Source organism: Rhea americana, unplaced genomic scaffold (genome assembly GCF_003343005.1).
Source record: "Rhea americana isolate MKP2758 unplaced genomic scaffold, rheAme1 scaffold_71, whole genome shotgun sequence".
Taxonomy (NCBI): Eukaryota; Metazoa; Chordata; class Aves; order Rheiformes; family Rheidae; genus Rhea; species Rhea americana.
Genome location: NW_028186879.1, coordinates 3,812,183 through 3,828,767, shown reverse-complemented (window position 1 = coordinate 3,828,767; position 16,585 = coordinate 3,812,183). Strand labels below are relative to the sequence as shown.

The 16,585-nt window shown below is 40.7% G+C and overlaps 1 protein-coding gene across 1 annotated transcript in view; it reads right to left on the bottom strand.

Annotated features, from left to right (window-relative positions):
- The window catches only part of MICU2 (mitochondrial calcium uptake 2), a 166,566-nt gene that overhangs the window by 44,064 nt on the left and 105,917 nt on the right, over positions 1–16,585 (bottom strand). The window contains exons 3-4 of the mRNA XM_085321809.1: positions 2,934–2,965; positions 2,744–2,819 (exon numbers count right to left, since the gene is read on the bottom strand). Of these exons, the coding sequence (XP_085177935.1) occupies positions 2,744–2,819; positions 2,934–2,965 (108 nt within the window). The remainder of the gene's footprint in view (positions 1–2,743; positions 2,820–2,933; positions 2,966–16,585) is intronic.

The following is a 16,585-nucleotide window of genomic DNA, read 5'->3' as shown; positions in this document are numbered from 1 at the left end:
GACAGGCTGCTTACGCCAGACAGGACGGAGATGGGAGAGCCCAGTGCTGGGATACARAAGAGGAGACGACACACTCAGAGCAGGGAACTACGAGAAACATCTTTATCAAAGCRCTCGGAAGGACGTTAGCAAGGCAGATGACGCTTGTTAAAGCTGGAGGGAAAAAAACCCTTTGTAACAACTGAGATACAAAATGCAAAGAGCTTGGGGAGTTTTAGCTATCCAGGCGGACAGGGAAGAGCCTATCTTGGAAAATTTTGCAGAAACAATCTGCAAACTTTGTACAGAGATGGAAGGATGGAAGAAGAGACCAGTTTACAGACAGCACCCTGCTTCTGGGCCCAAGCGAGACGCGTGATGGCACTATTCGCTCTAACTGCAGAAGGCTGAAACTATTTTGGTCATGTTATCTTAAGCTGATTGAGAAGTCACTACAGTGAAATAAGTATAAAGGTAAAAATAATAAAAAATGTATTAAAAAAAATCTCGATTGTTTTTTAAAAACTCGTCTCAGTGGCATAAAGCAAAGCCACAGCATGTTTGGTACAATCAGTCTGCCAGAAAACATCAAAATCAGCATATATCAGGGCTGAACTTGAGATAAGATTTAATCTGTGGATTTATTGCCATAAAAATTCTTCTCACAATTTACTGTTCTTTTACTATTTCTAGTGAGAGGTGTACAATTTATGCATATAGTAAATTAAGTACTTTTTTTTTTATTTTGAAGTTACTCAAATTTTACATTTAAAATATGCAAGAAATAATAATAAAAGAGAAAGCTGAATTTATGTCCAAGCAAAATCAAAAAGATAAAAACTTCACATACTGTCGAATGATTCAGCATACTCGTAACCAAGGTCTTGCATTTAGCAGTAGCAAAAATATTGCAATCTTCTAATCACTATCYCTTCCTGGAAAACTCTATCCTCAAGCTTTAGAGCAAATGCTGATAATACAATATCCTTATTGTTGAATAAATCATGAATATACTCACAGAATATGATACGAATTTTAAAACTGCCCACTAGAAGGCAGAATTCCCTAGCTTTAAGTTTTACCAACTGGACTGATGACAACATTCTCTGTACTTAATATTTAAATAACAATTTGGTGGTAGTTAAAATAATCTCAGCTGTACAGTGGAGCAGGTGTAGATTCATTATTTTGGTACTTGTAAAAGCAGTATTTAAAATACATAAATATTTATAGCGTTCTCAATGTACTAATGGATCTTAAGACAAAAGCATCACTAGAGAGGCGACATGACCAAAAACGGTCGAAATTCCACGTGCTGCCGAYGCACACAGATGACTGCATCGAATTTTCCTGCATCATCTGAGACTCCTGCTGGATTTTGGGAGGACAGAGTACAGGGTCCCACAGTCCTAAGCAACAGAAGATCCATGGCCCAGAATGGCACCACTACAAAACCACTGCAAATAGACTTTAAACCAGCAGTGATAGAGGAAGAATATCCAAGAGTTACAGACTAGGAATCCTTTAAACCCCACCTAAAATTGCCCTAGGAAAGCATATCATGATTAGTAATTTGAATATTTGAAAGTGAGTGAATATTCAAAAAGCCTTCTCTAGGATTGGAAAAAATTGTTCGACACGTTCAGAGATGTCACAGGGTGACGGGGGCATTTTGAGGGAACGYGGGCAGCCTCGGCGTCACGCAGACAGACTGAAAGCAAGCTGAAACCCTCTGCTCCACCTGGCTGGGCAGGACACAGAGCATGGGCTTTGCAGGAGCGGACGGGCAAGCGAGGCAACCCACTGAAGACSCATCCACTTTGGCAGAGCGCTGCAAGGCACGAGCCCCGCACGGCAGGGACCGGCTAAATGCCACGGGCTGCGACTGAGCGCTGCTCTCGGGTCACAAGCCGCCATCCATGCCCACGGGTCTCCTGCTAAGGACTGGCAGCAGTGGAAAGGCATCTTTATTCTTCCAGAAAGGGCCACYGGGTAAGGGATTCAGACTGACCTCCTCAAAACAGAAAGCCTGTGAATAGAGACCGTGCGACCTTYTCCATAGCTACTTCCAGTCTTTGTTATTGATGAAATTGTTGCTCACTCATTTGTTTGGTTTCCAGGATCCTCTTGTTTCTTTTTGCCCCCTTCAATTAATTTTGGATAATGAAGCGTTTACTTGTTTTTCTTTAACTCCCTGTTGCTAGATAAGTAATAGCTCCCAGAGGTTCGAGTTCCCCTTCTGCAGCCAGACACGAGGCTGAAACAACCCCAAGCACCCAGGACTGCGAAGGGCCCCTGCGCTCCTTGAAGAGGGACGAATGAATTCCCTGCTCTTGGAACTGGGAACRCCACTTTCCATAATCAGATACAAGTTTTATCTTTAGTCTCAGTTTCAGTGCATTTAAATTATATAATGAAACAGCAGCTGATTAATAACAAAAGTCCATTTTGTACTGAAATTTTGTACTGTACCCTCTTAGCAATTGGATACAGACTGCTGCCTCTTTCAGGCCTTCTCCTTCTCTGCCTTAATAGGTTTTCTCTTTTTTCTTTCCCTGCATCCTACAGGTACCCCAGAGTTTTCAATACCCAGCTCTGCCTCCTTAAACCTTCTTGTATAACTGAGATTTGTCAAGGAGGCAACTCCTAGACAGACAGAGATGACGTCAAATCCATGGAAGCTTTTTAAAAAATATATTCAATTCATACTACATATTGAGATCAAAAGCAAGATTATTTTTCAGTATCAAAAGTGCCTCGTTACCTTTATCACCAAGCTCTCTAAAAAAGGTCGGTCCAGGTTTAGCTTTTGTAACGCTTGCCAGTGTAGCATCTACCTCCTTTAAAGACACAAACAAGAAGATATAAAACCRGTTTCGAAAGAGGAGTCCATCTGGTTGAGTAACAGAAAGAACGCGAGTTCTTTTGAAGAACGAAAGGAACATTTTGCTTACCTTTTTTGTCAGTTTCTTGGCTGAAGCTTTACCTATAATAAAAAAAAATCATCATTATTCAATAACAAACTGCCTTTAAACTTTGATCAAGTTCTGTGGCATTTCTTCTGATTTTTATGGGGAAATAGTAAGTAATATGAAACAGAATATTTTGTAGTGGGCAGTTTGTTTCTAATTCCCACAACGATCAAGAAAGAACAACATATTAAAGTAATGTGAGCAATCTGTTCAGATGTTCTTGCAACCTAGGCGAAACCACAAACTACTCAAGTGTCTTGGACTAACCTACTAGTGTGATTTTGAATACTGTGGACTGCAAATGTACTATATATTCCAAAATCAGGTTATGCAGTAAAAAAACCCTCTGCATTATTTACAAATGGTTTCGTATGCTCACCTAATAAACCTCTGAACATAGGCTGAGTATGCAAATGCTAAAAAAATACAAAAAAAAAAAAAGGCAAAGGAAAAATTCTGTGTGTCTATTAAGTCCTCCTGTAAAAGCATCAGATGAAACCATACAAACTCCTGAGTGTTCATCAGTAGGCTCAAGTCTACACTCAAACAGGGAAGTCACTGGTGGTAGTATAAGATCATACTCCTGTGCAAGTCACCCATCTGAGGAGCTGCGATATTGTTTTACCCGTGGAACGGGTAGATGCGACTACAGCAATTCTGTTGTCATATTGTGGAGGGAATCACGTCCCACTTCTCGGCGTACTGTCCTATCGCACAGCTCTGCCTCTGGATCACTCCTCCTCACATGGTTCCCAATGCTGTGTCCTTCACTTTAACCACCTGTGGCCCATTCCTACCTTTCTTTGTCACCAGTTCCGCTGGATTCAAGCTGGCCATTGCCTCCTATTTACTCATGCTGCACAGGCATAAGCAGAGTGGCATGCATTCGCCGTGTGGACTGATGGCACTGGGCACTGAAGCCTGCTTTGCTCCGCGCTCAGACTCTGCTGCTTTATGGCCCTCCAGCATCTGAAGGGTCACCAGCACTGAGCTGCTGTTTGGGTGCGGACAAACTGATGCAGCCTGGTGGGCAGCTGCTAACAAACCGCTCGCAAGCATTTTCACAGGCCCAGGTATCGGCCAAACGGAGATGCATTCTCAGTAATATAGCAAATTTCCCTAACAGTGGCAAAGGACATGCCCAGCAGTAGAGGGGCTCCACTTGCAGCTTTTAGCTTCAAACCAGGGAAGTGGCTGGAACATCCCCACTAGCTATAGCCTGTTTTTCAGTATGGGAAAATCAGTGCATTGGTCTCTAATCTCTGAACTGGCAGTAACATTTTTGCTGATAAATTCCTCTCCGCACCCCTCAATCCCAAATCAGCCTAAGGCAGACACCTGGCACAAAACATTTCAACCCAAATGTTTAAGTTTGACAAAAGTTACAGGCAACTAAAATTAGGGTTTTATAACTAGAGTGTTGAGTGACCATAACAACAGGTGTTGCCAGCACCACCTGTTCCTTTACTACGTATGAGTCCATTTTTGTGCAATGCGTGCACATATATTTACACACACAGTCACACAGATATGATACCTTCCATCTCAAATAAAGTAAAAAATCCAGTTTTGCCTCACTTGAGATAAAAGAAGTCAGACTAATAGCAGTCTGGGAAAGCAAGTTAAAAAAAAAAAAAGAAAGAAAGAAAAAAAAATCACTGTGTCCAGCAAGGCAGAGTCCAGAACTGGGGGATGCAACACTACAACTCAGCACTGCTCGCTCTTGCGGAGCGCTCCCAATGAATGGGTGTTCAGCAAATCATGCGATTTAGATCCCAGCTTAACATCTGCTTCGAAATGTCACCTCCTCTGCACAGTGCTTTTCAATCTGGAATTAAATCACGCTGCAGCAGCTCTTTCAGTGTGGGGAGACCCACGTGGCAAGAAGCCTGATCGGATGGAGCGAGCAGGCTGTAGGTCTTCCTCTCTCCATCTGTGTCTGACTGACCTGCAGGGACAGGCAGAGTGTGTAAGAGCTCCCAAAGATGGGTGCTGCTTTTCAGGGAAAAACAGAACTTGGAAGAAAAAAGGAAAAGCCACTGTACAACAAATGCTCCCTGCAACTGTTGTCTGCTTTGAAGCTAGCCATGCATTTGGTTAACAGCAGCTACACTCATTTCAATCTCCTGGTGGCCAAACGAGCACCACATCTAGGAAGGCCGCTGCTATTTCAGCAGTGTATCCGGCAGAGGCCCTTTGCCAGCTTCCAGGAGGATAAGGAAGGAGGTAAGCAGCGGCCTGCGAGCTGGAACAGCAAAKGCATGAATAAGTGATGCAAGGTAAGGAGAAAACTCTGCGAGCGACCACGCAGATACCAGCTGGTCAASTTTGTGAGGGTCTCCAGTGAGTAAGTCTGTGTTTCTCTGTGCCGTACTCAGCACAGTAACTCCGAAACACTTCAGCTAAGCACTTCTGGGAAATACATCCTCAGTGTCAACAATCCTACCTTGACAAAAATTAGGAAGGGGGAATTAAAGATTTTGCAGATATGCAGAGCCTGCTTTCGCCAGCTAGCAGAGTCACCAGCAGTTGTAGAGCGACTGTTGTACACAAGTTGTACAGCTCGTGCAATTAGGCTGGTGGCTGCGAATGCCTCCACCGTGCTCAGCTGTGGCCATCCTCCGGCGGAGGTTTAAGATGCAGACGTGCTGAATGACCCGTTTCAGGGATTAAGAAATAGCAGCAGCAATGATATGGAGAGCTAGGAGCACATACTACTCTTGACTCCAAAGAAAGGATGGGGAATTGCAGCAGGGTGAAAGGAATAAGGGAGGAGAGGAAGTGTTTGCTGGGCAGCAGGAGGAAGGAGAGAACAGTCCCAAGCCCTGCAGTGGGCAAAGGACAGAGCAAGGTGGGGGAGAGGGGAAAAAAGCAGGAGGAAAAGGGAAGGACAGAGAGATAAATGAAGACTTCTTCTTTTTCTTCTTCTTCTTTTTTTTTTTTAAAAAACTTTTCTAAATAGGAAATACATCAGAGTAATAAATGCGGAGCCCGTTTTTGTCTAATGACTTCTCCAATTAGGTTAGAAAACAAAATTTCTTACAGCTTAGTCAAATGAAAATGGCATACAGACCTCAGCAAGTCTGTACTGGTAGCTGGTAATCTTGTTAAGAAAAAATCTTATATTTGAGGTATTAGTGTTATCTTTCATATGGTTATTTTTATAAAGCATTAGACCACAACCCTACAGTAATTTTATAATTTAAACTGCATAATGAGTTTCCTCCAATAATTATTCTAATATTTGCTAAGAGTGAAATTCAATTATACCCTATTGGTGCAGTCAGTCACCACATAAAAACATTTGCAAAGATTCAAATCTCAACTTTCACTCAGAAACACTAGCTGCTTTTATTGTAGCATGCATAATATTCCTTGAATACTAATTTAGCTCGTGCTGCTTATCCTTCCCATGTATTCACTTCCTAACAATGAGATCCCTTYAGAAGGTCAACAAGGAAAGCTTTGTCGATGGTGCAGGCTAACGTATCGAATGGGCCGTCCTCTGAGGAGTAAGGTCTTTTAAGGCCTTCTCTGCTGCAATTAGGAAAAGACAGTTAACTCCTCTTCACAAGAAATGCATTGCAAAGGTATAAACAGGCTTTTTTAGCCGATTCAGATAGTGAAAGAGAGGCCCCTTCCTTGCTATCAATTAAATCTGGGTATAATCGGCACTGTCATTCCTGATACATGACCACAAATACATCAAGATCTAAGTTTCTCTCTAAGGAACACAGCCAAAGATATAATCATTAGGAACTATTTTACGTAATAAGGAAAAAGATCTGAAGGATTCACTTTTCTGTAGTTTTATTCTTTTAACTTTCAACTGAATTATTTTTAATAACACATAAATCAATGACATATTAGAAAACCTGTTCATTTTAGTAACAGTCTTACTTTGATATCATAAAAAGAAAATTAAAATTTTTATTGTTCTGAACATGAAAGAARGGGAAGAAAAACTTTTTTCTACAGATCTGCCAAGACAGATGGCAATCCTTGCTTAAAGTAAAATGAGTATTTTCAAGGGTCTGTACCTATTTTTACCAGATGCCATTACCTGATTTTCACCATCTATAGTGGATCCACAAAGAACAACCAGGTGCATCTTTTGCAAATTAAAAAAAAAGCCATTTTAGCTTTTAAAGTTAAGCTACTTGAATAAATACCAAGTCTACTTACAAGCTTACAAATTCTGTGCCATTAGCCAAGAAAGTTAGCTGACAACCATCGTTAAGAAAACTTCAGCTTTAATTTGCCCTCGGCAAACCTGGGTCTTTTGTCACACGTGTTTCTTCCAGTAGAAGTGTTTCCATCACCTACCTGTTTTTTACTCTAACAGGTAGAACAAATCTGACATCAATGTTAGGATTAACATTAGGAAAGGGCTGAATTAAGCAAGTACCCACTTGCACTCCGTAACACCCATTTACACCCATACAGCTTGGAAAAAGCTTAGCGACGACAGAAGACATGTAGAGCCAGAGAATGAACAAAATCACTAAGATCAACCATTATAACAACAAGGATCAAATGCCAACATGGAAGTAGAGAAATCATCCTCTATAATGAAGCAGAATTTTACACATCTGTAGAACTGCTCTAATTTTCTAATATGGAAGTTAAATGGGATTTTTATAACAATCTTTCTCAATAGCCTTCACTTCAAATTAGAACAGTAACTGAATGGATACCTGTTGCTTGGAAAACAACAGATGCCTGCCACTTTTACCAGTCACGTCTGTGAGACAGTTTTACCAGGATCTCTTTTKTAGCTCCATTTTAGACAGACACAGTGCTAACCAAGTTAAGAAAAGAAAAAATGTCATTGCAATTTTTTTTTTTAATTTTAGATGGCAACCACTACTACCTTGGCTGAAGCTTGGCAAGTTCAAAATCAGACTGCGGCGCTATGAAATTATGAGTTTTTCCCCCGAAAAAAGAATACAAAAAGAATAGTGGTATGTATGCCATAATTCAGCCGAAGCTCTYATTCCGCAAAGTGATGCGGGACAAATGCTTCCAGGTGTGTGGGATCTCAGCCCAGCTCCAGTCGGAGAGGATCGGGGCCCTGCTAAAACACAGCTCATGCTGGGACCTTTTCAGCAGACCCACGCAGCAGGTCTCCTGTGATGGGAACAGGAATTTGTATCTTACCCTTCCAGCCAGCAGCCAATTCCCACAAAACCCAAACTCCTCGGAAATTTTATGTCTGTACCCAAGTGGGTTGTTTTAGATAAGAATGTGGATTTCCTTGGGGAAACCTGGTTAAAAACTTTGTTTAAAATAGTCTAAAGTATATGACTATCAAAATTCAGTAGCTTGTGTTCAATTCCCCTCCCCCTTTTTCTTTTTATATATGATACCCGACAGGTACCTTAGCTCTCCTCTGTTTATCCTGTTTATTTAGACTCCCAGCTCTTTAAAGAAAAGATGGTCTCCCCTATGCCTTTCCAAAGTGCTTACTAAAATCTAAATATCTAAATAATCTAAAGGGAATAATTAGTCCTGTAAAAAGCTTACTTTTTGAATACTGGAGACAGAGATAAATCAAGGAGAGCAAAAAAAAAAAAAAAAAAAAAAAAAGTAATTTCAGATTCCTACAGTAACTCCTGGCAAACCAGTATCTGAATAACTGAGAGCACTATTTAAGGGAATGAAGAATCCACCTCAGCTAGAAAGCTCTTACTGAACCAGTGCATTCCTCCGTTGAAATTTAATTGATAAAAGTCATCTCAATCAGGCACATGAGGGAACTGAAGCACCTGAATTAAAACCCAAATATGCCCAGGGGAACGGGCAGCGTTGCTTCAACAGAAGCTGCTGAAACATTTTACAAAGCAAGTTTTGCATCTTTTGGAAATGAGTGTTGCATCTGTCCTTCTTTACTCACAGCAATGACTCCTCTGAGGAAATGAGAAATACACCGCCCTGGGCTGAGGCCAGCACTGGCAAACCTCCACTTCAGAAGAGCAGTTGCATCAGCCCCAGTCAACAGCAGCAGGTTTCTTTGTGAGTAAGGCAGCCCGGGGTGAAAAGGGTGGGAAGCTGATGTAGGAAGAAAACTTCAAAGGATGACACAGCGCGTTAGGAAACTGAAACAGGCTAAAAAATTAAGATAAGCCAGTTTTCAGAAACTTTTGAAGAAACAGTGACATGCAGTTACTGAAATTATCATGAATTCCAAAATAACCAATGGGATGAGGTTGCAAGCACACCTCCCAGTCCTCATTACACAGCACGTGAGCACCTCAGTCCTCGCTGGGACACTCGCAGCCTGTGGAAAGGGCAGGGGAGAACAGGGGAGCAACTTCTCTTTAGGTATTATCCAGGGAACATGACTTGCTCCTAGATCCATCTGTTCCAAAAACYTACCCAAGACTCATTCAGGGAACAATAACGCTAGGCACCAGTACAAGCTGGGGGCTGACCTGCTGGAGAGCAGCTCTGCAGAGAAAGACCTGGGAGTGCTGGTGGATGACAAGTTGACCATGAGGCAGCAATGTGTGTCCTTGTGGCCAAGAAGGCCAATGGTCTCCTGGGGTGCATTGGGAAGAGTGTTGCCAGCAGGTGGAGGGAGGTGATCCTGCCCCTCTCCTCAGCCCTGGAGAGGCCTCATCTCAAGTCCTGTGTCCAGTTCTGGGCTCCCCACTACAAGGGAGACATGGAGCTACTGGAGAGAGTCCAGCGTAGGGCTATGAGGATGATCAGAGGGCTGGAGCACCTGCCCTATGAGGAACGGCTGCGAGAGCTGGGCCTGTTTAGCCTGGGGAAGAGAAGACTGAGGGGGGACCTTATCAATGTGTACAAGTACCTGAAGGGAGGGTGCTCAGGAGATGGGGACAAACTCTTTTCAGTTGTCCCGTGTGACAGGACAAGAGGCAATGGGCAGAAATTGAAGCACAGGAAGTTCTGCCTGACCGTGAGGGGGAATTTCTTCCCTGTGAGAGTGACGGAGCACTGGCACAGGTTGCCCAGAGAGGTGGTGGAGTCTCCTTCTCTGGAGATCTTCAAGGCCTGCCTGGATGCAACCCTGTCTAACATGCTCTAGGTGACCCTGCTGAGCAAGGAGGCTGGACCAGATGATCTCCAGAGGTCCCTTCCAACCTTACTGATTCTATGATTCTATGAAAGCTGGTGATATATTCAAACTCCCAAGCTTTCCAAAACACATGCACTATTAATCCTTGCAATCGCTGCAAGTCTTGCAACAATGCAGAATACAGAAAAGCTATTTTTTCCCAAAACACCAGGAAGGCATAACAGCAATCAGGACCAAGCAGAGCTGACTAGAACTGCGAAGCAACAGCTCTCTGCACAGAGTGTGCATGTACCGGCATCTCTCAGCTACCAATGGAGCATGAGATTGAACTAAAACTGCCTTTGCCACACACCACCAGCAGCAGGGATGCAGGCAGAAGAGGCAGCTGCAGGTGAGCAGCTCGTGGATGGAGCAGGCTGCCAGCTCTCTGTCGACTCTGAGTTCAGCACTGAAGGCAGCATCCAGAAGAAAAACGGGCCACGTGAAACGCGAGTCCTCAAATTCCCAAGTGTCTCACGCTCAGCTCAAATGACTTCATTTAAAAATCTAAAAATTAGACACCTAAATCTGAGTTAGTGATCTCTGGTGCTTTGCTGTAGCTAGGGTGGTGTAAGGATGTATGTAGAAAAAGGTTTATAATTAGCTTTGAAATTTGCTGCTATTTCAGACCTGAAGAAAGGCTGGTGCGCCCAAAAGCGTATCTAACTTTTCCAGCTTACAGCAACTGGTCTAATAAATGATACTATCTCTGTCTACAAACCTCATCTTGACTAATGATACTGGGCTCCCTTTATAGACAAGGGAAAGAAATAGACACAACAAAAGAGCAATTTATTCCATATTGAGATAGGGTCTATTATAGGCCAGATACAGTCCTTGGAGGTACCTGTTTCCCTCCATTAACTTTAAAGAGATCCTACAGTCTCTAGCTCCAACCTGACATTCAGCTTTTACTAACTTTGGGTAGATGAACCCTTCTCCAAGCAACCAGAAAGCTGAAGTCATGACTGCTTTTTACGCTTGTTCTATCTGTGATCTCCTATTAATTTTATGTTAGTGGTACTAAAGGCACGTTGACTTTTTCATTAAGAACTTCGATCGGATACAGAGGGGCAAAATGAACCACAGCACAAAGAGGCAGAGCAGGCTGCCCAACTAGAGCAAAAAGTTATTGTAAAGACAACGAAGACTACCTAGAAGGAGCTGTACCATGACGCACATTTATGAGACCAGGAGGGTCAGGAATGATTCYTACGATCTTATAGAGAGTGTTATGCACCTCAAAGATTTGGGATGCCCTGAACATGCACAAAACTATGTATGTTCCACAAAGAGCAGGTAGGAAGACTCTCAGCTCAAGAAAATTAGATTGAGACGCTAACAACAGATGAGGATAATTAACTAATATAATAGCCCAATTGYGCTAGAGGTTTAATTCTGTCCCTCTCTACTAGACAACGCTAGAAGTCATGATCCCTGACTGAGGGGCTCTATAATCTATTTTATGACTACAGAAAATAAGCATAACAAGAATAGAAGAACAAGTAAAGTAGGATAAGAGCAACGACAATTAAATGACACAGTTAAAAATCTAACGGCTTGCATGACTTGAGCAAATTGCTTCTTACTGGTAAGCAGAGGTTAATTCGGATTCGGAAGCAAAATGTGTGCACATCAGTCCTCCTTCAGTCAAAATCAATGAAGAAAAGGTCAACACCTTAACAGCATCAAAAACTTATTCTTATCTCACTGTAGAGAGTATAAGGCTTCATTCAAGTTTATGCGGCTCAGTATAAAGCCACCATCACCACTGCAGCAATTATCTCTACTGTATCTCAGTCAACCACTTTCTTCAAAATCTGATCTGTTCTATATATAGCTGGAGAATCTTACCTGCCACGACAGACTCATTTTTCTCATGCATCTTACAAAATGTAAAAAAAAAAAAAAGAAAAAAAGAAAGAAAAGTTAGTACAGTTACAGACTAAGTATAACAGAATAAACACTGCTAGACCCATTGCAAGGGAATTTATCACTAGCAGAAGCTACCTAACTAATCCTGGAATAAGGAAAAAGAGGGGGTGTGTCAGGGGAGGGTAAGTGATTCAGCTGCAGCAGGGACTCAAACTATCTCTTTTTTATGGACAGTAAAATTCCTTTTTGCTAGATAGGACTTGATCTTTTTTTTTTTTTTTTTTTTTTTTTTTTTTCCTTCTTGCTCTGATGCTATTTATCCCCTAAGCAGGAACTACAAATCATATCAAACAGTGCCAAATTATGTGAAGTAACTATATGGTTTAATTATTGTACTTTGACACATAATAAATACTCCAGCATGCAAGAATTACAGATAATGAGGACAGAAAAGACCACTCTGGTCACCTAGTTTGACCTGTTGCACCCAACAGACTTTTGCTCATGCATTATCTCATACACACAAATGCATGTTCACACATTCAAAAGATAATATTAAGCTATAGTTTGCGGTTTGAAAGATGGTGACTTTAATTCAATTATGCTTAGGAAATAGCTTGCTTTTTCTTAAACATTCTCATCTTAAGTTCAGACTTTAGGATAATGTTGATATTGCTTATTCCTAATAGAACAGTAAAAATAAAATGCTGAAATGCAATAATTTAATAAAATTTAAAAATAAAAATTGGAAACATTTGGGGAAAAATTTGAAGTTATTCATGGAATTATTATGAAAAATGCAATGCTCTTACCATAATTCTGTTCAGATGCAGGGCATTTATAGTGCATGTGTCTAAGCAGTAAATAGCTGACATATTAGTGCATCAAGACAATTTAAATTACTGCAGTGGGTAAGTAACTGGGAACACTGACATGTCACATAAATTGAATGAGTTCTCAAGAGTCCTGTAAATATAAAAGGCTATTTAGACCCAGTTTATATAGTAGCCCGCTTTTTTCTTCCATTTCACCCTATCACATATCAAAATTATTTACACCATCACTAATGCTTTCTTTTCCGCTAAAACAGTATTTTTCTTTTAAAGGTTAATTTACTTCCACTACAGCAACATGCAGTGAAAGTTCTCAGGAATATTGGAAAAACATGTTCCAGGAGGTGACACTTGACTGGAAAAGTACAATGGAATTTTGCTAGCAATACCAGTTTGGGAAAACTTCCACTCATTACATCCCAGCAATCCTTAGGCATACCTTTGGGAGGAAGAAGGGAGGGGAAGGGGGAAGAAAAAAAGATAAAAAAGGTCGATGTCCATCTGCACAGCAACTGTGAGATCTGGAAAGCTCATCAGCAGGATGCACAATCTCTCTTGCTCTAGTATTCTAATGATATTGGTTATCTTTGCTCCTGTTCTATTCTGCTAGTATCTTGTCCTTCCACCAAAGGCGGATCCTTCACCCTTCATGGACTGAAGGCCTCCTTCCCAATACTGCACTGCTCTTACCTGATTACCGGTGATAACTCCTCTAGGGAATCTAGCACAAACATCACCTCTTTGGTTACTGCTGAAAACGGTCTCAGRAGATTCAGGAAATTTTATGGAAAATCCCATGAACTGAAGCTTGCCTGTGGTTAAAGGCAAATTATTCACCTACTTCTCAGACAAAATGAATGAGCGCACTGGCTGACATTTGTTTCCAGAAGGGCTATGAATACAAAACAACTCTCAATCACCTCTCATACAGTCGCCTTATTCTCTTTGCCAAAGTAAAATGTCAGATTAGGCGCTCTTGTAACCTACACTAATGCTAAATAAAAGAACTAGTAGGTGGATTTCATACAGAGGTTTAGGATATTTTCCCCGTGCTCCAACAAAAGACAACGGCGTTTTGYACAGGGCAGCTGAAGTATCCAGGGTTCACATCTCATTGCGGCTACCGAGGAGGAGCAACGCTCTTTTACCCTAACTCTCAATAGCTACTAACACAAGAAAGCAAAATAATGGATTTAACAGTAAGTTTGGGCATTTTATTGAAATTAAAAGAGTTCTATGTTTGCAATTTTGTTAATAAGCAGTATCTGTTTCAGATGAGGCCTGGGACATTTTGTCTTGCTGCCCAGAGCATGGGGAATTACAGAAAAGGTCAGAACTTCATTTGCTCACCTTTCAGAAGATATGCCTCTTTCATGAGCATGCAGTTTACAGTGGGGATATTGCTATTGAGTTTATGGAATAGTTAATTTGTCAATTACAGCCAAAATAAATTCTGCTTAATAATTAAAGGATTAACTGAACACCCACTAGATGGTGTTCAGTTACTGCACAAGGTGAGCCTGGCTAGCTATAGGTCTACCTCCTAGTCTCCTCTGCTTTGCAGCAAATTCTTGAATGCAGCTATTTCTCGAAGAAAGTACAAATACCCTTGAATAATAGGACAAAAAGGGATGAAATCTTCTTCTCTGCTAGAAATTTGTAAAGGATCTGGTAAATTATCACCCTTGTTGGATGTGGGTAAATGGAACTTTTAAAACGTAGGACAGATCAGAAAAACAACAAAAAAAGCACGCAAGATGGTTTTTCATCCACTTGCTAATATTCTAAGATTTTTCTCAAGAAGCTTGCATTTTTGTAATTGATATCATCCATTTGTTCTTCATCCTCCCAAACTCTCCTGACATCACCCACTGAAAGAAAACAGTGAATAAACATATACCAAAGAAACATTTCCACTTTGCAATTCCTTTAATTAAAAGGATGAATTGAATTACCGGACGTCTATTCTAGCAGGACCTAATAGATCACTTCCTTTTCCAAGCTGAATCAGAACAATTGGAGCTACTGTCCGTTAGTGATTGATGAATAGATATATGAAAAAAAAAGAGAAGGAAAAAGTGCTACTTTAAGGAAGAGACTTTTGTCATACATACAATACTGTAGCGCTTAAGTTCAGATAATATGGAGAACYGTAGAGATTAGCAGGGTGAATAGTGCCAAAGGGAACTGCTATTCAGAGCAGAATAAAGCAGATTCTGTCAGGTCAGGATTTCCAGAAGAAACTTTTCCCCTTTACAAGCCTCCAAAGTGCAACCTCACATGAAAATTTTAGCAAGGTCGGTTTAATGTCGATGACTGCAGCGATGACGTTACTTTCCCCGATTTTCACTGTAAGAAGATAAGGGCGTTCTGGTTACCATGTTTGGGAACTTTCCTACACAGCAGTCTACCTACTGCGTTAGGCTTTTACTGATCTTGCACAGCCCTATTTTATCATGTTCATGACTTCCTAGGTTGAGGCATTATTGCAGTCTCTAGCTTTTCTTCCCTCTTTCTTCCTTCTCGTGCTTAATTAGAGATTCCTATCAGTGACTTGCTTTCCTTCAGTTGATGGTCCAACATCACGCTCACTTTTACCTTTAAATTAGCCAGGAGCTTCTTTCTACTTCTAAGATTAGCTCATTCTGTTCTTAGCACACACAGAAGCTCTCAGCAAACCAGAAACAGCCCCTGCTGAGTCTGACTTGTTTATACATCATCATTAACATCTGTCACCTAGCAATTAACAGATGTTTGGGAAGTTTTCCTACAGCAGAGTTTCCAAGAGTATGTATGCGATAAGAGACTACTCCTGTTTTTTTCAGCTAAGCAAGAAAGGTTTATTCTATTTTTACCACATGAGAAGACTACTGCAGAGATCTAGTTTTGGCTAGTTTCTCAGAGTACCAGAACAAACATAGTTACATAAAACTTCAAAAACAAACAAACAAACAAACAAACAAACACCCTGCTAACCCCTTACTAACATTATCCTTATTTAGAAGATTAGGTGGTAATGGGAAGGATCATGGAAAGGTTGAGAGGCCCTCTAAAAGATCAAAGAGAACTAAAGTAATAAGAAATCATAGAAGAGCCTAAAACGAGGTGTTAATCATGCCCTTACTGTAGCAGGCAAAAMAGTTTGGTTAATTTGCAACTTAGAAAAAAAAACAGTGTTGCTAATAGTAAGTTTAATAATAAATTCCTGACAAGATATTCAGCAACATTCCCTATTACTAGAAAAGAAGAAAGCCTCCTGCMCCGACTAGAACACCTCCTCTGCGCTAATAGGAAACTTCTGAGACTGAGCAAGAGATGCAAAGATAAGCTTCACTGTGTGGCTTAAAACTCCTCACATNAAAAAAAAAAAAAAAAAAAAAAAAAAAAAAAAAAAAAAAAAAAAAAAAAAAAAAAAAAAAAAGCAATAGAAAAAAAAGACTCCAAAGACCAAGATGATCAATAAAGTCTTTAAAAATGAATTATTTCTTTCCTAGAATTGTCTTATCTGCCCAGAAAAGAAAAAAAAAAACACCTTCCCTGAATTCAAATAATCTGATGAAGCAAACCTCAAAAAGACAATTCAAAAATAATTACCTTGGGTTTGATTTTTTATTCAGATTTTCTTGCAACCTTGCACAAAAGTTAAAAAAAAAAAAAAAAAAAAAGTACAAATCTTCCTGTGCAAAGGGAAATGTTATCTGGGGGGCATCAGCCCTTGATTGTACATAACCTTCTAAAAGAAAAGTCTTTGTCTGCTCTGTTTTTTGTTTTAATAACAATTCCATGACTTCATTAAAACYTTCTTCATCTACAAACACAGCAGGTAATTTACCCTACTGTAT